Source organism: Triturus cristatus, chromosome 3_1 (assembly GCF_964204655.1).
Source record: "Triturus cristatus chromosome 3_1, aTriCri1.1, whole genome shotgun sequence".
NCBI classification, from domain to species: domain Eukaryota; kingdom Metazoa; phylum Chordata; class Amphibia; order Caudata; family Salamandridae; genus Triturus; species Triturus cristatus.
In genome coordinates this window covers 842,439,401-842,463,443 of record NC_140583.1, presented here as the reverse complement: position 1 = coordinate 842,463,443, position 24,043 = coordinate 842,439,401, and the positions used below count along the sequence as shown (strand labels likewise).

The 24,043-nt window shown below is 47.1% G+C and overlaps 1 protein-coding gene across 1 annotated transcript in view; it reads right to left on the bottom strand.

Moving 5' to 3' along the window:
- LNPK (lunapark, ER junction formation factor) overlaps nucleotides 1-24,043 on the bottom strand; it is a 527,269-nt gene that overhangs the window by 57,951 nt on the left and 445,275 nt on the right. The window contains exon 12 of the mRNA XM_085645246.1: nucleotides 20,908-21,078. Coding sequence (XP_085501372.1) covers nucleotides 20,908-21,078 — 171 coding nt within the window. The remainder of the gene's footprint in view (nucleotides 1-20,907; nucleotides 21,079-24,043) is intronic.

Below are 24,043 nucleotides of genomic sequence, written 5' to 3'. Positions count from 1 at the left end.
GCAATGATTGATGTCGTGATACTTCCTAATGTCGATCTACCTAGCTCATGTGACTACAAATAAATGTATATAATTGTTACGCCACTGGGGGATGGATTTTTATATTTTGATAAGGTCAGGGTAGAGATACCTACACTTATTCACCAGGTTGAGCAACGGAGATATGTGCATAGAAGTTTAAGACTGCTGTTAATGATTGTCCTTAATTATGCCATGCCTCATCATATAATACCCTGGTTGCATATTTCTTTGTGGATGATATATATATATTTGTTTGTATTAAAACAATAAAAATATATTCTAAAAAAAATGCTGATTTAATCCTTGCTAATGTTAAGGGAGATGCAGTAAACTTTCAATTAGCTAATGCTTTGGCTCTAGTCCCAGAGCCTGACAGGCCATGCGAATTGCCAAAGATTATTGCCCAGGCTTATAAGACCATTGGCCGCAACAGTTTGGGTGTTAAGCCTTTTACTAAAACACCAGCTCAAAAGCAAACACAAGTCTCAGTCTGAGAAAGACGAGCATCTAAACTTTATTAAAAATAACTGGAGAATTAAGAAACAAGGGTCCCGTGCAGCGACACCAGAGTCTTCTGAACGCACTTATGATTTGCGCAACTGCGCTAGAATAGGTCTCCCGACAGGTTTCAGGTTCCTGATCAGTGTTCTCCTCGTTCTTTACAGGAAACATCAGGCTCACAAGCCGGTGGAGGGGAGCACCAGGATCGCAGCAGAGGTCGAGGTGCACCACAAGGACGTGATCAAACTCATCAGATTGACGGAAAGGGGGAACCAGACTACAGTTTCAGAAAAAGAAAGTTGCAGCGTTAATGGCTAGATCTGCCACAGACGGTGAGGACCCGGCTTCAGAATTTAACTGAAGCCGGGTCCTCACCGGTAACGTTGCTCGACAGCGCAGCAGAAGTTACCATAGTGCGGCAGGCACTGCGTCCATTTCTGGAGGTGACAGCAACTGAGATTTTCATTACAGTCCAAACAGCTGACACTCGAGTGGCTCCCCCTGATAGACTATATGAAATTGTTCTTCTGATTGAAGGTGACATACAGTGTGTAATTAAAGGGATTTTATGGGAAAATCTGACATCTTGCGACATATTAGCAGAGGCAGAATGGCTCCCTCCATTTGTTCTTGCTGCTCCTAAAGGGGAAGAGGTGATACTTCCGAGTTTTTCACGTAATGTCTCCAAGGAGCATGCAAAGTCCTTTGCAGAAGAGTGGGCTCTGGTGCTTGCACCGGCACTGTACCGTACTCATGTGGGCTGGGATAAAGACCCCCCCGCCCCATGAGATACCATTGCGGTCTATGCCTCAGCCACAACTTCAATATCCCCTTGGGTGGGAAGTGAAAGGTCCAGTTTCTGAGATTCTGACACAGAGTATCAAGGAGTAATTGAGACATGTGTCACCGATGAATAACCCTCTTTTTACCGTTACCAAAGCAGATGGGTCGTACAGCATAGTTTTAGATTATCGGCATATGAACTCATTGTTGCACTTTTGCGGTACAGAATACCCATAGTTCTGCTCTAGTAGACAGTCTCATTTGTAAAAAATATAAAACTACACTTGACATTTCCAATGGCCTTTTCAGTCACAATCGGTCACCGGCATGCAGTCAATGGACCGCATTTACCACTGGTGGTAAGCAGAAACAATTTAGGCGATTAGCTATGGGCATGCAGTCAATGGACCACATTTACCACCGGTGGTAAGTAGAAACAATTTAGGCGATTAGCTATGGGCTACAAAAACAGCCCGGAGTTTTGCCGCCTGTGTTGTCTCTTTACTGGACAGCACAGACCCAGATGCGTACTCGTACGTTGATGACATTTATCGCACGGACAACAAATTATGGCCGCATCTCTTCCGAGTAGACCGCATAATTGTTTTGTTTGTGGACTACGATTACAAATTTAACTTTGCAAAATCAAACATTAGAGTACACCGTGTTGTTCTTGGGCTTTGAGCTCAATAATGAAGTTAGAGGCTTAGCGCCTCACTTCCTGGAGAAATGCACACATTTGCGACCTCCAACAATCCTGAAAAAACTTCAATCATTGCTGGGATTTTTGAACTTCGGACGCACTTACATTCCCGAATATGCCCAGCGTATCAAGCCTCTTTATGCATTGATAAAACCAAATTTTCAAAAGCCTGCTGGCTTCCGGAACATTCAGCTATCCTGCAATCTTTGCAGTCTCAACTTCTTGAATCTAAATAGTGGACACGTGATAACCACACAAACGTGGTGATAAGAATCGTGCCAGGCGCAGTGGGTTTCACTTACTTGACGCTCAATGAAGGGGACACAGTACCTATAGCTTACAAATCACATTTATACACTTCTACCAAGATGCGGTTTTCCACTGTTGAAAAGGTCTTGACTCCCCTGTGCCAGTGTGCGTTCCTTCAGGATCGCCATCTGCACAGCAAACGCATTTTGGGGGTAACACCTTACCCTGCACTTGAAGCAGTGATGAAGGCAAGTGTACCAAACTCAAAGGCCTTGCATCCTTGTTGGATACAGTGGGCTACTTCTTTGACATCTCCCGATGTCACATTTATCTTTGACTCCTTGCTTCAGACACAGGAGTTCTTGCAGTATGAATTTGTTCATCATCCCCCCCCCTCTCTGTCTATGCACCCGCTTGAGGAGTAAAATTGAATAATTTATACAGATGGTTCGGCGCAACCGGCCACAGAATCTAAGCATGCATATTCAGTGGCCTTTGCAATTTTGGCAGGTACCATAGTGAATGGGGAGTTCAAATTGAGTGTTGTGCATACACAGACATTGGGAAACTGTACCGCCCAATTGGCCGAGTTGAGCGCTTTGGTGCTTGCACTAGAGTTTGCGAGTCCTGATGTGACTACTCTAATTGTAATTATGATTCTTATTACTGTGTTCAGCCCTTCAATGACAACTTATTTTTTTGGTCTCAGAATGACCATCGTGATTCCAAGGGCAGCGCAATCAAGCATAAGATGCTTTGGGTTCGGGTGGCAGATCTTAAAACGTCTGCCGCTCACACATGTTATACATACTCTTGGCCATCAATGTGTGGGCGCACACGCTGTCGGTAATAGCTTGGCTGATGAAGCAGCCAAGACAGCAGTAGCCACGTGCTCTGTTGCAGCAGTTACAAGATCCATGACTCAGAGAAGGGTGGAAATTACCCACAAGGGTTCCCTTCAAAGTACTCTTAGCATTAAAGTCCCGACCAAGTTCCTTATGTGAGAATAAAGAACGCTGGTGACAGGTTGATTCCCAACGCGGACCGCAGACTTTATTTAATAACAGCCGCACACAAAGGCATGGCTTCGGCGCATGCTGGAGTGTCTGCAAAAGTTTCCATTTTGCAACAACATTGGTGGCGTGGTTTATATAAACAGACCCGTAATTATGTGCTTTGTGACATTTGTCAACAGATTAGACCCTCTACAGTCACACATCCACCTCTGACACAGCTCTGCATTTCTAATAGTCCTTTCGGCCGTGCATATCTTGATCACCGCGGTCCCTTTTCTTCAGATACTGCTTATAAGTTCATCTTGGTTGCAGTTGATTTGTGCACACGTTTTGTGTGGGTTTGGCCACAACGCAGTGCTGACGCTCGAAATGTCATCAGGCATTGGCGTGCCTTTGTGGGAATTTTTGCATGTGGCACCTTCCATTCTGACCAAGGTCCAGTGTTAGCCTCTAAGGTGTACAAGGATGCCGGGGTGTCTTTAGGGGTGCAGGTGAAATTTTTGTTTCAATACAGGCCTGAGGGCAATTTGGTTGTGGAGCGAATGAACCGTGATTTAAAGCAATCCTTGACAGCTCGAGTCTTAGGAACTGGCTAGCCCACTTGGTGTGCAACGTGCACTTAATAACCTCCCTATAAGATCTCTGGGTGGGCGGACCCCATACAAATTGCTCTTTGGCATAAAAATGTTTGTTCTAGACCTTGATGGTCTAGACATGGCGGTGGCAGCTGCAACCTTTGATGTAGATAATCATTCTACTATGTTACAGGACTTACAAGAGACCCGTGACAGTTTTGCAAAAGGACATTAACCCTCTGCCACTGATGCTGCACTACAGATTCCGGTAGTTGGCAGGCTACCTAAAGTTGGAGATCTGGTCTGAGAGAAGGTGGAGAACAAAAAAGAATTTGGCCCCTCTCACCGTGCACTGGTTCGAGTGATTGGCGTGAAGGGTACTCGTACAGTCATTTTACTACCGCTTCCTGGTCGCAAAGACAACAGATACATCTCCGTCGACAATGTCAAGCTACAACATTTGGCCGATCCTGAATAGTATAACACCTGTTGCATCATGTCCAGCAATTTCAAGGAATCATGTGATTGGCGCGACTGACAGCGCACAAAACACTGCCATTAGGATCGACTCTGTTACTCATTCCTTGCTAATACCACCAATTTCCACTGGTACTGAGGAAACTGAATATGCTTACCCCGCAAGGGAGTCGTTGTCTGGTTTGCAACCAACTACACTGAACCAGTCACGTTTTTCCTTTGCCTCGACATCCATTCCATCATTTGACCCTACTAAATTCAGTATTTTTGTCTCCTGGTTTAAAAAGACTTATTTGGTCCCTCCTTGGACATACATCTGGTTGGTGCTGATCCTAATTTTTTTTGTTAATGTCCATTGGTTTTGTGACAGTGTTTTTCCTACTCATTAATGGTCACTGATTGCCAGAACGCTCTGCTCTTCAGTTTATCTGGAACTTTGGCTCCGCACTCTTCTTCACACATCATGAAAAGAGACCAAACTTTTGTTAACGTCTCCGCCTTTCCAGTCGCTGATGGCATTGTCTGGGATGCTGTGGATTTCCAAATTCATGGTCCAACTGAAATTATTAATGTACCAAATGTACTTTGTGTTTCAATGGGTGATGTAGTGAAACAGAACATGCATTCGGATGGTTGATGGTTGGGATGTGCAAACAGTGCAATCTTTATTTTCTGATTTGAAGTATTATGCTGCCTTTGATGCTGAAGATTTGTATTTAAATACTGCGAATTATGCAGATTTATATTGTTACCAACATTTTGGGCACCACTACCTGCATAAAGCTAATACATTTAGAAATGTTTTTAATTACACACAATAGGAACACTGCCGTACTCCATTAGAAGATAGCTCGAAAACACCGTTTAAGAAATTTACATATTTTACGGATTTTGACAGGTCCAACCCAGGGTCGTTTTTATTTTAAATTAAACATTTCATATAATTCCAAGGTGATGTTAACCTACACGAAGTTATTATATTCCAATGAGTTTATTGATAAATTGTCAGTTGGCGGCTATGAACATTGGAAGGCCACAGTTGATTTAAAATCTGTGTGGGGTTCTAGATCCTGGCAGGTTCGTGGCACTGAAGCTTTACATTGCGCGTGCCTCATCCCAACACAAATTCTATTTTTAAATGATTAGATTTATCAAACTACATGTTTTGGTTTGACAATGACCAAACAGATGAATGTCCCTAGCATTTCTACAACCTACAAATACAAACCTACAAATACTATTTTAATTGGAGCTTGCATACCAATTATTCCATTGTGGAGCTGCAAGCTTTATTTTTAAATCTGACGTTTAATATCTCCAGTTTACACCCATTAGGATGGTTGGTTTGGCAGGCAACATCAGGTGCCTGCCAATTACGTTTTCATGACAGTGCCTGGTAATATAGAGGCTAGACTGGATCCACGTTTTGCTAACACACATTCTGTTGAACAAGTTACTTACCTTCGGTAACGATGTATCTAAGAAACATTAGTTAGTTAGATTCCTCACCTTAGAATATCCCCAGGCGTCAGACTGGATCCGGAAGATTTTGTCAGCAATACCCCTTGCGCGTCGCTAGGCGTCGTCTGCAGCTCCGCGTCAGTCGTCGGCGTCGTGCGCCGGAATGACGTCGGAGTACTTAGACGCCGCACTCGCGCGCTGACGTCAGTTCTTGTACATAGCTTTCCGCACCAGGAACGCAGAGCCATGCAAGAGACCGACACTGGTGCCAAAAATAAAAAATAGGGGCCTGAAAAGGATAACCTTAACCCTAGATGTCAGTTCGCAGAACGGAGAGGATGGGTGGGTCGGTGAGGAATCTAACTAACTAATGTTTCTTACAGATACATCGTTACTGAAGGTAAGTAACTTGTTCATCTGAAAGAAACACGTTAGTTAGATTCCTCACCTTAGAATAGATACCCAAGCAATACCATCCCCGGTGGTGGGTCTGTGAACCAAGATCACACCAGAAAGTCCTGGAGGACAGAACGGCCAAAGAAGCCATCCCTCCGGACTTGACTGTCCAGGCAATAATGCCTGGCAAACGTGTGTAGCGAAGCCCACATCGCCGCCTGACAGATGTCCTGCAAAGGGACACCCCGTCCCAAAGCAGTAGTAGCCGCTGTGACCCGAGTAGAATGGGCGCGCAGCCCAACAGGAGGGTCCTTTTTTGCCAAGGAATAACAAATTTTGATGCACAAAACGACCCACCAAGAGATGGTCCGTTTGTGCACAGCTTTCCCCTTCTTAGCACCCACGTATCCAACGAAAAGTTGGTCGTCCACCCAGAACTGCTTTGTGCGGTCCAGATAAAAGGAGAGCGCACGTTTTGGGTCCAGACGGTGGAGCCTCTCTTCCTCTTTGGAAGGATGCGGAGGCGGAAAGAAGGTGGGCAAGGTGACAGACTGCCCAAGATGAAAGGGGGTCACCACTTTCAGAAGAAAGGAGGGACGAGGCCGAAGGACAACCTTGTCCGGATGAACAGAGAGAAAAGGAGGCTTTGATGATAAAGCCTGGAGCTCACTCACCCGTCTAGCCGAGGTGATGGCTACCAGAAAAGCAGTCTTAAGAGTCAGCAGACTTAGAGGACAATTGTGAAGAGGCTCAAAGGGAGCGCACATTAGAAATGCGAGAACAAGATTTAAGTCCCACTGAGGCATTACAAAAGGGACAGGAGGGAACGTGTGAGTAATGCCTTTTAGAAAGCGTGTAACCACAGGGGACTTGAAAAGAGAAGGCTGATCAGGAAGCCGCAAGAAGGCAGAGATGGCAGCAAGATAACCTTTCAAGGTGCCCAGGGCAGAGCCCTGCTGGGCCAAAGAAAGAAGAAAGAGGAGAACCTCAGAAAGAGGGGCGGAAAGGGGATCCACAGCCTTTGCTGTGCACCATGCCACAAATTTGTTCCACCGGCAGGCGTATACCGTCTTTGTGGAGGGACGCCTGGCTGCCAGAATGATATCACAGACTTCAGGAGGCAAGTCAAATGGCATCAACTGCCGCCGCTCAATCTCCACACATAGAGGTGGAGGCTGGACAGGTTCGGGTGGAGGACCGTCCCCTGCTGCTGCGACAGAAGATCCTCCTGAATGGGCAGACGTATCGGAGGATCGGTCAACATACTGAGTAGCTCGGGATACCAGTACCTTCGTGCCCAGTCCGGAGCCACCAAGATGACTTGGGCCCGGTCGCGCCTGATCTTCTTCAGCACTCTGGGCAGAAGTGGTATAGGCGGAAAGGCGTACAACAGACCGCAACTCCACTCGTGACGAAAAGCGTCGCCGAGCGAGTGCCGCCTTAGAAATTCCAACGCGCAGAACTGCTGACATTGCGCGTTCTCTTCGGTGGCGAATAGATCTAACCAAGGCTCTCCCCACTGCTGAAAGAGACCTTGGCCACTTCGGAGTTCAGACGCCATTCGTGATCCATCATGCACCGGCGGCTGAGTTCATCTTCTCTGGCGTTCAGAGAGCCTGCCAGATATTGAACCACTAGGGTGACGCCCTGGTGTTCCAGCCACGTCCAGAGGCGCAGAGCTCCTGACAAAGGGTCCACGACCCCACCCCGCCCTGTTTGTTGCAATACCACATGGCGGTGGTGTTGTCCGTGAACACCTGCACGACACTTCCCCTGACAGAGGGAAGGAAGGCTTTCAGTGCAAGTCGGATCGCTCTCAACTCCAACAAGTTGATGTGGAGGCGAGACACCGCCGGAGACCAGAGGCCTCTGATCTCCGCCTCTCCCATATGGCCACCCCAGCCCAGGAGGGACGCATCCGCCACTACGACGTGCTCCGGTTGGGGAAGGGAGAGGCTCTTGCCCGTGACCCAATCGCGGTCCGTGAGCCACCACTGCAACTGCTGTGCAGTGCCCTACGAGATCAAGACATGGTCGGACAGGTTGCCGTGATGCTGGGCCCACTGAAACTTCAGGTCCCACTGCAGAGCCCGCAAGCGCCGCCTGGCGTGATGCACTAGTAGGATGCAGGAGGCCATCAGCCCCAGAAGCCGCAACACTAGCCTGACCGAAACCCAGGATAGAGGCCGAAAGATGGGAATCCGGGCCTGTATACCCCAGACCCGCTGTTCCGGAGGATAGACCCGGAACTGCGCCGAATCGAGAACCGCTCCGATTAAGAGGAGTGTCTGAGAGGGACTCAGGTGTGACTTCGGCACGTTGATGGAAAACCCCAGCAAATGCAGGAGATCCGCCGTAGTCTGGAGGTGGGAGACGAATGCCTGGGGCGAGCCCGCCTTCAACAAGCAGTTGTCGAGATAGGGGAAGACTGGAACCCCTGATCTGCGCAGATGAGCTGCGACCACCGCCATCACTTTCGTGAACACCCGAGGGGCACTGGTGAGGCCGAAGGGGAGCACGGTGAACTGAAAATGCTCCTGGCCCACCGTGAACCGCAGGTAACGCCGGTGGGCCGGCAGGACGGGGATGTGGAAATATGCGTCCTGCAGGTCCAACGCTACCATCCAGTCTCCAGGGTCGAGGGCAGCTAGAAACTGAGCCAAAGTCAACATTTTGAACCGTTCCTTCCGGAGGAAGGCACTGACGTTCCTGAGGTCCAAGATAGGGCGTAGGCCCCCTTTGCCCTTCTTGGGAACCAGAAAGTAGTGGGAATAACGACCACAACCTACTTCTGGGCTCGGAACGCGCTCTACAGCCTCTTTGGCCAAGAGGGCCGAAACTTCCTCTCGCAGAAGATTCAAATGATCCTCCGAGATACGGTGGTGCTGCGGTGGCATGGCTGGAGGGGTCGTCTCGAAGGGGAGGGAGTAGCCCCTTCGGACGATTTGCAGCACCCACCTGTCCGAGGTGATGGTATGCCAGTGGAGCAGGTGATGGCGAACTCTGCCGCCCACTGGCGAGGAATGGGCCGGAAAGCTCGAACTAGGAAGGCTTGGAGGCGGATGCTGCCGGGGTGGATGTGGGCTGACCGCGTCGTCCTCCAGAATCGCCTCGGCGGAAACCGCGACCGCGCGCAGGTTGGTTCTGCGGCTGGTGGCTAGGCGGACGTGAGGAGGCACCCCTTCCTTGGCCACGAAAGGGGCGAAAGGCGGAAGTTTGCGACCGCGGGGCCGAGAGGCCCAAGGACTTGGCCGTAGCCCGGGAGTCCTTAAAGCGATTCAGCGCACTGTCCGCTTTCTCACCAAAAAGGCGAGTGCCATCAAAGGGCATGTCCATGAGAGTGCTCTGGACATCCCCCGAAAAGGACGTGGACCGCAGCCAGGCGTGACGTCTAAGCGCCACCGTGGTAGAAATCGCCCTACCTAGCGAGTCCGTAGTGTCAAGCCCACATCGGATTGCATGTCGTGCTGCATCCCTCCCATCGGCCAGAGCCTGAGTAAGTAGTGTCTGGGCCTCCTTCGGACACAGGGGCAGCACGTCCTCCACCGTATCCCACAGAGAGTGGGAATAACGGTCCAAAAGATAGGCGGTGTTCAAGGACCGCAGACCCAAACTAAGGGAGGAGAACAGCTTTTTGCCAAACTGTTCCAGTCTCTTGGAATCCCGGTCCGGCGGAGCGGTCGGGAAGGAGGATTGGGAGGTAGAAGCCTGGAAAACCAGGCTCTCGGGGGTGGGGTGTTGGGACAGAAAACTGGGGTCGCCCGGAGCAGGGCGGTGGCGCCTGGCGACGTTCCTGTCCACAGGAGGGACTGTGGAGGGCTTGGACCAGGTGCCCTGCAGAACGTCAATGAGGGCCTCATTGAATTGCAGCAGAGGCTCAGTGGAGCTTGCTGCAGACTGAAGCACCTCAGTGAGGACGTTAGTCCTCACAGCCACGGCAGGCAGCTCGAGCCCAAGGGCTGCGGCCGCCTTGCGCAGCACCACAGAGAAAGCAGCACCCTCCTCCGAAGCCACAGTCGGATGAATCCAGTGTCTGGAGAGGTATCCAGACCACTGCCCCCCCCCAGTTCATCTGCCCAGTCCTGTGACAGCTGAGCCTGAACGGCCATAGGGTCCTCGGACCCCTCCCAGTCGCCCCCGTCATCCGATTCCTGGTAAACAGGAGGAAGGAGCGGAGCCGGATGATAGACAGAATTTGTCTCCAACGACGCCGTAACGGCGCCGGATCCGGAGCGGGGCTGAACTGGGGCTCGACGCCGAGCGGAACCGGCGTCGGGGGTGGAACCGGTGTCGACGCCGGCGGAGGAGGCGTGACGAGGTCGACCGGCATCGGCGGGGACTCTGGGACGAGTCCCTCGGGAACCTGCGGCGTCGGGGCCGAAGCAGGCGACTGCGCCGGGGCCGGAGCCGCCGGCATGCAAGGTTGCCCAGTCGGGTCCGCGGGGCCCGAAGGCGCGCCAGCGGGCGTCGACGGCGGAGCCAGGCTCCTCATGGCCGCAAGGAAGGCACTGACTTCCGCCGGCGCCGCGTCAGTCCCAGGGACCGGCGGGTATGGGGACTTGCGCGGCGCCTGCGGCTCCGCTGGAGCCGCGGGGGTGGAACCACCCTGACCCTCGGCCGAGTCGCGCGACCGGCGAGGGGAGTCCGATGAGCGGTGTCGCCTCTTGGAGTGCTTCGACTTGGAGCCAGACGAGCGATGAGGACGTCGGCTGCGGCTCTGCGACTGATCCTTGGACCTCCTCCTGGACCGGGATCGAGAGTGGCACGTAGCCGAGTGGCGAATCTCGAGGAGCTTACGGGACCGCTCCCGCCTAGCCTTCGAGGTCAGGGCCTTGCAGTCCGAACACGACTCCGCGTCGTGGTCGAGGCCCAAACAGTAAAGGCACCGGCGGTGATGATCCGTAACCGACATCAAGCGGTTGCAGTCAGCACAGGCTTTGAAACCAGGCATCCTACCGGCACCGGAGTCGAGACAAGATCAAAAAGGATCAAAAAACTTAAGTCAAAAAAGACTAAAAGGGGTAGCTCTCCTGGATCTGCGCTTACTGGCGCGGAAAAAAGAAGAACTGACGTCAGCGCGCGAGGGCGGCGTCCAAGTACTCCGACGACGACATTCCGGCGCACGACGCCGACGACGGACGCGGAGCCGCAGACGACGCCTAGCGACGCGCAAGGGGTATTGCTGACGAAAAATCTTCCGGATCCAGTCTGACGCCTGGGGATATTCTAAGGTGAGGAATCTAACGAACGTGTTTCTTTCAGATACCATGTATTCTGTGGGAAAATTGTGTCAAACTTGGTTACAACATTCATCCCTATCCTCTGTAAAACATATGGCATAGTTATCCAATAATGTTGATTTGGCTGACTTTATCAAGGGCCCTGCAGGTCCAAGAACAAAAAGGTTGGTTTACGCAGCCTATAATGAAATATGGAAGCTTTCTCAAATTGAAGCTCCATCATGCTTAAGGGAGTTAGACCAAGCAAATCTAGAAAAGGTACTTGCTGTGGAATTAACACCGTCTTCCCGCATTTACACATTAGATAATATTGTTAAATCTGTTATCGATATTGTGCAGGATGAGGAGTCTGCATTGTATCATGGCCGACATCAATTACGTTCAGTAATGCAGTTTGCATGGACTTTACAAACACTGAAAATGGGAAAAGTGCCATGGGATTATTTGAATGCAACTGCTTTATTTCAGCCTTCTAATTTGACTGAAACAGTTTATGTCCATGAAAGATCCAACGTACACTGTTACATATTGAGAAGAATGACCCTTTACCCTTCTGTGGTAGAAACGGACTATGCTGTCTGGCTCATCCACGGGGTTATATCTTTACCGTTTTCTTTTTTTAAATTTAGCTCCTGCATGAAGCATTACCCAATAGGTCGTTATGAACCCCTACCCTAGGCAGTGCTTTCCTGCATGAAGTGTGATCCTTGCCTTTCACGTAGAGATGTTTGCGAGATGACAAAGAAGTATATCTTACAGGGGAATCTTGTGACTCTACATTAGGTCGGACACTTGTCTGTTAAAACATTGTTACACGGGGCTTGCGGTGTTACCACCCCGAATCTTGCATGACAATAGTCAAAACAAGTTTTATTTGGTATATAGGAATATATCCATAAAAGCATTCTACAAAAGAAAAACAATTAGTCACAGGTCTTACCGTAGTCTAATTCCCCAGTATACATTCTCCTTCGAACAATTTCACCATAATAGATTTAAAACAAATTTTCAACATTGATATATATACACACCATGTTAATCAATCAATTTTACATAACACAAAAAAAGTTAAGATGCATTCAATAAATATATCTTGTTAAAAAAGACCCGAATTTTCAGAAGATATACATCCTATTCAGTTTCGTAGTTCAATGATTCCAACAATGAAAGTTCCTTCCTTCGCTTGATGGCCAGTTGGGTGAAGACAATAACTGCATTACATATTGAAACATGTTCTAAATTACAAATAAAATTAAAGGCTGTTTTATAGGAATACATGCCGTTTGAGATAAAAAGTGGAAGTAAAATTGATTTCCTGATAACCCTATAAAAATTGCAGAACAATACAAAGTGCAGAGTGCTTTGGGGAGATTTACCATCACACGGGCACTTAGAGAGATTTGCACTCCCTATCCCCATCTTTGGGAATGCTATCTGAATGTGCGGCGTACTCCGCCTTAATCTTGTTAAATAAAATCTATGTTGAGCATTTCTATAAAAGCAAGATTTGGCTGGGTACCCAGTAATAAAGGTTCTTCACAGTACAATCTAACGCATGATTTTGTACACGTCGCAGCGTCCCTCATTTTTTCCCTGGATTAAAAAGTTTACTTTTTAGCTCTTCCTTAACATAGATAAATACTTGCTGGGTCCCTAAGATCAGTTGCCACATCGCACTCAGTGAGAAGGCTATGAATATATTTTAACCATGGAATTTTCTTTGAATGTTCGAGTGTAAGGCAATCCCGTATTATTTCCTTAGTAAAGTGAGTTTCATCCTTTGTCCAGATTCGGTACCATAGTGTTAGGGCAGACATGCTAATCAGATCACTAAGGTATGGTACATCTGTTTCCCTGTGGACAATGTAAGTAGACGTGGAGTTAGGCACTGATAACACTTCTTAAAAATGTATTTTCCAATATTTGTAGTGGGGAAGTGTCTGCCATACCCCATAGTGCTCCACCATAGCATACCCCTGTTATACATTTGCTCCCATATAATTTTAAGATCTCGCACTGGCTTGTTGCCTATTTTGTGGGAAAATATAAAAATGGCCTAATTTGTCCTTAATTTCAATTTACATGAGTTAATATGTGCGTTCCAAGTACCTTTGCACTTAAAAAGTAACCCCAGATAAGAAAATGTTGATGTCCTTTCAATTGGTACTCCATGAACGTGGTGGGTTCTACTCTTGGCTTTACTTTTCACCACACGTTATAACTTAAGTCTTACACAAGTTTATTGATAGATCTTGGTCATAAAATTTGTAAAATTATCTATCAGGAGTTGAAGGCCATTGGCAGTCCTGGAAATCAGGACTGCATCGTCAGCATATAGTAGAACTGGGGTTACAAGTTTCCCAATCATACGGACATCAGCTTTCAAACTCTGCAATAAAAATAAAATAAAAATAAATCGGTTCCATTGATGTACAGTGAAAATAAAAGGGGAGCAAGGACAACCTTGTCTGATCCCTCGTGTTTTCTAAAGTGCATGGTCATTCCCCATTCTGGCCATATCGTATCTTTGATGTTAAATGAACATATATTTGTGTCCGAAGGCTAATAATATTGTGTGGGACACCCCTCCCTACCAGTGTTTGCCATAACATGGTGTGGTTTACTAAGTCAAACGCGCTAGAGTGGTCGACAAAGCAGAGGTGGAGTAGACTTGCTTTAGCAAGAGTATATTTCCCTATAAGCAATTCTAGATTAACGCATTGCTTGACCATACGGATTCCCCTTCTGAAACCATACTGGGCTTCAGTTAGGATGTTTTTATCTTTAACCCAGCCTTCTAATATTGCTAGCAGAATTCTGCCCATAAGTTTAAGTGTGGAGTCCAGAAGGGAAATCTGGCAGTAGCATTTTGCACTAGCTCTGTTGCCTTTTTTAAAAATAGGGACAATCACACTTTCGATCCAAGTTACGGGCAGCACAACATCACCAATTGCATTAAAAAGATTAGCTAAAATGGGGGACCAGAAATCAGCATTATACTTAAAAATATCTATCGGGACCCCATCCGGGCCAGCGGCCTTCCCACTTGCACTATTTTGTAGAGCAATTCTAATCTCTACAGCGATAGTTTCAATTTAACTAATTTTTAAATGAATGATGTTACGATAGTCTATTTTGGTGGGTTTTTTAGTGGGGTTAAAAATATTTTCAAAATGGGTTAGCCAATCTTCAGGCGTGACTACTGTGTCACCCTGGCCGATGGGTTATCCTTAAACAAGGGTTGATCTAAAGTTTTCCAGAATAAGGTGAAGTTCTTTGTCTCAGCTGCTTGGACCAGATTGTCCCATGCAATCTCTCTAATTTCAATTTTTCTTGCATTTAGGGTTTTGTTCCGAAGGCTTCTAATTATTGCCCCATTTCTAGGTTTAACTTTTAAAGCTTCCTTCAGGTCTCGATTCAATTTGGAGCATTGTTGGTTAAACCAGTGTGGACCATAATCTCATTTTTATTATTCCTATTTTTTAATTTGTGTTCCAATATCGGCTGCAGAGACACGTACCTTTTCGGTTTGATATAGACTGGAATTTAACATTAACAAGAGGGGGTGGTGATCACTAAGCAGACTGACAGAAGCCAGAGAGTCCGCCTCCCTACATTCCGCTCCGAAGCCACCAAGATCATCTGCGGCGTACCCAAAGGCCCATCGCTCAGCCCTACCCTCTTCAATATCTACATGAGCCCCCTCGCCGCCATCGCACGCAAACACAACATCAACATCATCGCCTACGCCGATGACACCCAGCTGATACTCTCCCTCACCAAAGACCCAGCCACCGCCAAAACCAACCCACAGGAAGGAATGAAAGACGTCGCAGAATGGATATAGCTCGGCCGCCTGAAGCTGAACTCAGACAAGACGGAGGTCCTCATCCTCAGACAATCCCCAGCCGCCTGGGACGACTCCTGGTGGCCCTCAGCACTGGGCTCCGCACCGACACCCTCGGACCACGCACGCAACCTGGGATTCATCCTGGACTCCTCCCTCACGATGACCAAACAAGTCAACGCCGTCTCGTCATCATGTTTCAACACCCTGCGCATGCTCCGAAAGATCTTCCGGTGGATCCCCACCGAAACCAGAAAGACGGTCACCCAGGCCCTCGTCACCAGCCGACTGGACTACGGAAACGCCCTGTACGCAGGAACCACCGCCAAACTTCAGAAACGACTACAACGCATACAGAATCGCTCCGCACGACTCATCCTCGACATCCCTCGCCACAGCCACATATCCGCCCACCTGACAAAACTGCACTGGCTCCCCGTCAACAAGAGGATCACATTCAGGCTCCTCACCCACGCACACAAAGCGCTCCACGACATAGGCCCCGAACACCTCAACAACCGCCTCTCGCTCTACAATCCCACCGGCCAGCTCCGCTCCGCCAGCCTCGGCCCCGTTCCACAGATTCGCAGAACCACCGCCGGAAGATCGTTCTCCTACCTGGCAGCCAAAACATAGAACTCCCTCCCCGCACACCTACGAACAACCCAGGACCATCTCACCTTCAGGAAACTCCTCAAGACCTGGCTTTTCGAGCAGTAGCAGCACCCCCCCCCCCCCCCCCTTGAGACCCTCACAGCTGAGTAGCGCGTTCTATAAATGTTTTCATTGATTGATTATGCAAAATAATGCATTCATTCACAAAAGGCCTACTATTTCTTGATGTCCGAAAGTGATCTTCATGTATTGATCTAACCCCCTCATTAGTATATTCGCCATAAACACCATCATGGACACCCAACTTCGTAACTACGAGGTTATATTTATACATGACATGAATTATTTCACCGTAGGGGTTATGTGGAAAGTGGGTAATATGGTCATCTAAATCATCTTTGTGGCCGCATTGGTCCGTTGTCAAAGACTTGCATAGTTCGATATTAAAATCACCCCCAAATCAATATATACTCGCTCCCCAAACTCTAAAAAAAAAAAACTATCCAGCTCTTCCTCCAGCGTAGTGGTTATCCCTGATCTCGTGTTATTGAAGATGTTATAATAATTAATCAGTACGATACTTTGCTTTCCCTTAACACTAAAGAGTAGGAACTGGAAGTGATGTGAGTTAATACAAAGTTCTCTTTAAGTTCAGTGGGGAAGTCACTGATATAAGCACTGCCAAGCCTTCACTCGCTCTTCCAGCCTTAGACGGGGTTGCTTTGGTAAAAATGGTTTTCAAACCATTAACATTAAAGGGTTCTACAAGCCATGTTTCCTGCACTAAGATCAGGTTGTGGTTCTGTATGCTATTAAGCCATGATGTATCAAGCAGTTTATTTTTAGCCCCTGCAACATTCCATGACAAAATTTGCAGTGATCCGGCCAGTAGGCAACTAGCCGGGTCAGTGTCAAAGTTGTTAAAAGACAGGAGGTCACTACAAGCACCTGTAAATGTAAATGTGCAGGAATTTTATATAGCGCAAATCACCAAGCGGTCTCTAAGCGCTTGCTTAGGGAACCCGTCCTGGTATTCCCCTGTGAGATAACCCGGCAGGGAATCCACAAGGTGAAAGCCAGGCATCCCGCCGCGAGGGGCCCATGTGGAGATTAAGCAAGCTATTGCCCAGAGTCGCAGAGTGTGAACCCATGAATCGAGTATGCACTGGAGCGAGAATTATCGAGTCCATGGACATTTATGGACTCAAGACCCAGCCGAGCCGGGAATTGAACCCTGGTCCCGGGCTGACCTCTGCTTCCAGGTCTGCCTCCTCTAACCAGTGAGCCACACTTCTCCACTTCTCCACCTGATAACGTGCCTTCTACTGGCCCAGCCTCGGTACTAATAAGGGGAGAAAAAAGATTATGTTCTGCTGGTGTTGCTTCAGTACCATGGGGAGGGGGGGGGGGGGGGGAGGACGGTTTCCATCATTCAATAAAGATACATCTGCACGGATTGTTTCTATAGGGGTGCTCAAAGACCTACTTAGCAAATAACGGTCATCCATTTGTGCTACTTTTCCATTCAGTCAAGCCACCTCACTGCATCCTCTCAGGAGGTCAAACCTATTTGTCATAGATGCACTTTTCAGATAATTTGTGATCGGTACTGTTTTACCGATGGGCTTCCCTTTATTTGTAGCTAGTTTTCTTTTCCCCATTTTTACCGTAGCACTCCAAAGCAACAGATCAGGGTTAAACAGCTCCTTACCAGTATGCTTGGCTTCAGGATCGTCGGGCCAAGAGATGTGTGCCAGCCCGGCCTCGTCTGGTCTAGGATGGGCGCAGATGAGCCCGTCCGTGGCCCGCCCACGCGTGTCTCGCAATGTGAGAGTCCGCTTCCGGTTTTGGCAGAGGCTGCAGGCGGCTCCGGCAGCGGGAAAACACCAAAGGCTGACTGCGGGACGCACGCTGCAGTAACCCGCTTCCTGCCTCTTGGCACTGATTGGCAGTGGCTGCAGACTGCTCCGGCCGCGGGAAGACACCAAAGGCTGACTGTCTTGAAAGGTTTTCCAGTACCAGCTATAACACCCACTTTCACACTGCTCTCTAACGGCAGCTATATTCTTTTGAAGGAGGAATGTTGCGGGTTGCTGGCTGGCATACCGTACATTGTAACAGTTTCACAGCACGTAGTTTGCTGTAAAAATGTGCTTTTCCCACCCCCACAGGGGACGCTTGATACCTCAATTTGGCCTTGCATCCCAACCTTGAAAACAGACTTCAATAAGTTGAGCAGAATAAAAGCGCTATTATATCAGAATGAGGTCGCGCTCACTTCTGCGCGCGAGACTTTCGTCCTGCAGATAGCGAGTACCCATTCTGCAATCCAGGCCCTTCTTAATACAAACCTCCCACAACATTTTGGTGAATTGATTCAATGCGTCTGATACACATGGCCTGGTACATTTTTGTTGTGGCCTCTGGCCTTGTGACTGGTATTAAACCAAAATAGGCTGAAAAGCAGCCATTATTCATTCAATTTTTCCAGCGTCTTTGGTGGGTTACCTCTGTTGGTTACCATAGCCGCTGGCGCCATTCTATTGATTTGCCTGCTACGCTATGGCTGCACCTCTTGTGGTCCTCAACAGCCCAGATTGGCTACAACTGCTCTGTGACTATGCTTGAATGCTAGGGCACGCTGCAACTGGCAACACTCAGCATGGCTTATAGACTGTCTTTTCGCTTTGCGCACTACACTTGCGTGCAACCAGTCTTCTCCTGCTTGGAATGCTCCTTTGAATGGCCACTGGATCTCTGCCTATCCAATGAGTCATCTCCCGACCCGGATTACGACCTGTTGAAGAGTCCCTCAGTGGCACATGAGCAAGAATGCGCCGGGGTTGGTTTTATGGCATGTGCGGCTGTACTTGGAGTGTTGGCACAATGAGATATCTGTGCGGCGGCACAGAATTTCCTACAACGTAGCTACATTGAATATCACGCAAGTTGTCCTACGATGGTGCTAGAGGCACCCACCAATGAAGATCACAAATGCTCGTTCTGCTTCCTAAATCGGAGGGCATCTTTTTTATACCGATGACAATAAGTTCCTATTGGAAGCCTTTGCAATTTACTGCTCATACACTTTGATGAATTAAAAAGGCTGGCGCTCATCTTTGCCCATTTTTTATATATGCTATATATATATTTTTTTGGCACCTGTTTACAAACCCCAACATTTTTTTTTCTCTCTCCAAATTGGATAAACTATAGACTCTCTTTAACTCTGCTCGCGCTTCTTGAACTTTGTGTTCGGCCTATGGCTACATGCGATGGACTTACCAGGGGAGGGTGTAATGAGGATATGCGATCCACCGCGTACATTACTAAGTTAGCTTAAGTTAGTATAACCTTGGCTGCCATGTTGCCGCTTTTGCACACGTTTCTACATGACTTTTTGCGAATCCTCGGCTTGTCCTCGCTCACATGGGAACAGTCTACCTTTCACGTTTCTTGCTGTACTCTTTGGGCTCTATCTGCACAGCGTATTCAAGGTCGAAAAACCATGTGCTCTGTTGCTTTGCTTTGGTCAGCCCCACGCATGTTAGACATAATACTACCACAACTGTACTACTGAAAATCGAGTGCTTTTAATATGGCTTTGCAGGCATGTTAGGCACTTGGAGAAAGCCTTTCCAGAAGAGGAGCTGTGCTTGTCCGGATATGTAAACCTTTGCATCTAAACCTGGAGGTATGGGGTCCCCCTGACAAAGCACAGAGGTCTCCTAAAACTATTATAAACTAGTTCCTAGCACAGGGAGGGTGGCAATGCAAATTAGGCCTTTATTCCACTAGCTTTATAAAATGATATCCCCGTTCATATTTTATGGAATTGTAACAATGCTCACTATATTGAGTTTATGCATTTTGCTGCTAGCAATGGCTCGTGTACTGCATTATAGAGCAAATTAGTTAAAATAAACATTTTAAACTATACTGTGGCACTGATTACTTATGTTGTGGACATGTATGAGTGAGTTGGCGAAAGAGTGTTCTTGCTCCAGCGATTACTAAGACAGTCTGAGTTACATGTTCTAGGATATCTAATCATTGGTAGCTTCGCTATAGTACGGAGAACAAATGACTCTATAGCTAGTCGGATTGGGGTTCCGGGCACTAAGGGGCTGTTGGTACACCACTGTACATAGAGGTCCTGGTTTCTTGCGCTTAGTTCTGTATATGTGCAGAATCCCTGCAACAGAGGAAGGTCTGAGGAGACTACTTAAAAGGCAGAGTAGCTCTGAATGTGTGCCTAAAGGTGTGGAAAGAAAGGACCTGATGTCAGTGTGCATGGAGGGCATTTATATGCGGCTCAGATTGTCACTTCCAGAGCAGAACGACGTTGGTGTGGGGCTGCATGCCTCCACCTACTGACATGCAAGAGTACTGCTTTGGATTTTCTGGTCAGAGGCCTGGGAAATATTCCCAATGTGAGTAATCTGCAGTTAGCAGTATCCATCAGTAGTTCTAGAGTAGCAAATGTAATATTGTAGTAATGTAATTAAACCACGCTAACAGCTTTTTAGACAACTCAAAAATAAAGAACCCTCATAGGAAAAGTAATTCTTTTCCCAGCACAGTTTGACTCACTAGACTCCATTAAATCGGTTAGTATATATAAACCCATCAGGTTAGGCTTTGGAAACGAGTTATGATGGGGGGGAAACATTTTTTGCAGAACGGAAAAAATTTGTTATGCACAACGTTTCAGACTGGAATAAGGCGCTAACCAGGTTAGTGTCCTAGGAGAGTGACACTGACTGCAAGTCACAGACTGTTTCTTTTAAAGTGATTGAAGGAAAGTCTTAGTCTTTTATCTAGGCACACATCTATCTGTATACTTTCTGAAACCTAATACTTTTATTCACTTAAATCAGTTTTACCTGGCCAATATATTTGATTGCGATGAGCTATGTAGCTACGTTTCCACAAAATTCAGTATTGGTTTGTCATGTTTAACGTTCAATTGTAGTAATACACAAATGAAAATAAAAAAATAAGAAATTAGTAGTATACTTGCCACAAACAGGTTCTTTATCACCACAATCAGCCCCTTCACAAGGTGCAGACCCAACAGAAGATTGTGATCCTGAGCGAGGTCTTTTCTCAAAATTTAACTCTTGGAGTCTCGGAGCATGCGGTCTAGTTTTTCTTGCAGGGTTCAAGAAATAACAGTATGCGCATCTGAAAGCTAAAATTAAATTCATAAAAGTATACATTAGCTTGCAGGAAAATATCTCCTTCACTGGAAGCTTAGTCAAGTTTTAGACTTCCTTTATCAATACAAAAATGAAACATTAAAATGAAAGAAAAAAAAAAACTTAAGTACTTATTTGTACAAGGAAAATAGACCTACAACTTCATAATTACCCCATACAGCTATTATTGAATTGCTCCAACAACCTAATGCTTCATTGGTGTTATTTGCAGCACTATTGGATATTTGGTATATCATTCCACCTTTCAGGAATTAATTCAACTGGAATGGATCAGGGACTATCATAGATCTGAAAAATAGATTCAACTATCCTACTGTTTGCAACAAGCAGTTATTTATTCAACATATGCAATCTACAAATAAAGTAATCCCTTTCTGCGACCATTTGCCAAGGCAGTGGCTAAGTCAATAAGTGTGATTTTAATGTGCTAATTGGGATTTGTGCAAACAAAATATGCAGAGAGCATTAGTGAATGCATTTGTTTACAGGCATGAGCATATTAATACAAGACCTCTCGGCTTTAACCTTTTATTTACACAAAAAACAAAAAGCCTATTGTCAGTTTACTAGTCAAAGAACTACATCATAATGCATTAACAATCCACTGACCAGTTACCTCTATCATTCACTGGCTGTATGCTTGAGCTATCCAAATACCAAATACACAAGTATTGAAAGCAAGCCACTGAAGGTTCACAAAGTGAATAAGGAAAGCTACAAAAATATCCAAAATTACAATTGGTAAAACTCAAATGTAAATCAGACCTCTAGAGGTTTTTAACTGTCCACTGTTTTGCAGAAGGATCAATAATACTTCATTTATTCTAGGCGGAAACATATTCATTGTGACTAGTCATGAACAACGATAGGTGTAGTGGAAAAGCATGTCTTGTGAGATTTAATCATGTGAACATGTACAACAAAGGGCATAGATGTGTATCCTAAATAGCAGTAAGAATAATATGTAGGAGAGAAGCTGGAATATAGTCTTGATATAATCATGAGGGGAATAGAAAAGATTGAGGACACATGGTTAAGACATGGAAAGGTTTAGGATATGGGTGAATAACGGCAAATGTATGGCGCGAGAGAAACTATAATCCTGGTTTATGCTTTACTGGGAAGAAAGGTCAAAATATACGATTCTTGGACGTGAAAAAGAGGAATTTTAGGTGAAGAGCCCAGCTTGCAGCATGCGGAGGACTGGGGGCGGGGGGTAAGGAGTCTGTACCAGAAAATGCATTACCGAAGGCAAGTAACAACTTCTGATAGAAACTTCTAAATCACAGATTCCTAACCTGAGAATTCCCTGGCAGTGGCTCTGTGAACTAATTAAATCCAAAATGTCTTGGAGGTTCGAATGGGTGAAATGCCGACGGTCCTGACTGGAGTGCTGCCAAGTGTCAGCTTGGCAGATACCCAGGACTGATACCCAGTTCACTAACGCTATAGGAGCGTGCTTGGTTATGGTGCAGTGGAGCCAGAAGTCCCCAGGAGGCTGCTTTTAAGCTAATGTGTAGCAGATCTTGATCCAGAGTATAATCCAACGAGAGATGGGCTTTTTCTGTACAGCATTGCCCTTTTTCACTCCAGTGAACCTAATGAAGAGCTGATCAACCACCCGTTGCGCTTTAGTGTGATCAACGCAGAAAGATAACTTTCGATCTAGGAGGGTGGAGTCTCTTCTCCTCCTTGGAAGGATGAGGTAAAGTGAAAAAGTTTGGCATGACGTTCTGAGCGACATAAAAGGGAGTGACCATGTTTGGCAGAAAGGAAACAAATGTCTGAAAAATCAGTTTGTACGGGTAAAAGCTTATGCATGGAAGGTGAACCGACAGCTTGAAGTTCACTGACCCTCCTGGCCAATAAGAAAACTGCCTTCATTGCCAGCAGCCTTGGAGGGCAGCTGTGCAAGTGCTCAAATGGAGAACACATTAAGTATGTTAAAACTAAATTGAGATCCATTGGCTCAAAACAAAGGGGGGGGGGGGGGGGAGGAGAGCGAGAAATGCTGCAGACGTTTGAGAAGACGCATCACAACTGGTGACTTGAAGTTGGAGAGTTGATCCTGCAAGCGCAGAAAAGTTGTAGTAGCAGAAAGAAAATCCTTAACAGTGCCCAAGGTACCAGGCTAACAACACAAACAGCAGCACCACTGAGAGAGTGCAGAAGTGGGGAGCTTCGAGCACCAAATCTATCCCAAAGGCAGGCATATGCAGTTTGAGGGAAGCCGAACTGCCAGAATGACGACAGACCTCTGGAGGGAGATAAAAAATGTGGGATACCACAGTTTCAGTGTCCAATCCGGAACAATTACGATGACTTTGGCCCTGATCTTCTTGGCAACTCAAAGCATGAGTGGTATCAGCAGAAAGGCGAACAGGAGTTCAAACCTACAAGAACGCGTCTGACAGAGAGCCACTTTGGAATACTCAGAACTGCTGAAATTGCGCATTCTCAGTGGTGGCTAACAGATAGAGTCAAGGTTGTCCCCATTTTCAGAAGAGATCTTGCGGCACCTCAGGGTGGAATTGCCATTAGCGGTCATCAAGGCATTTATGATCGATTTAGCCCTGGCATTCAGAGATCCAACCAGGTGCTGATCGACCAGGAAGACGTCCTAGCGCTCCAGTCAAGTCCAGAGGCTCAGAGCTTCTTGGCACAGAGTCTACAACCACACCCTTCACCGTTTGATGCAATACAACATGGCGGTGGTGTTGTCCGTGAACATCTGCACCATCCTTCCCTTAATGGATGAGAAGGCGGCTTTCACTGCCAAGCGGATGGCTGTCAACTCTGGGAGATTGACCAGAGTCCACTAATCTCTACCTCTCCCAGATGGCTGACCCAACCCAGAAGTGAGGCATCAGTAACCACTGGCCACTCTTGATGGGGAAGAGAGCTCTGCCGCGGGCCCAATTGTGGGTCGCCAGCCAT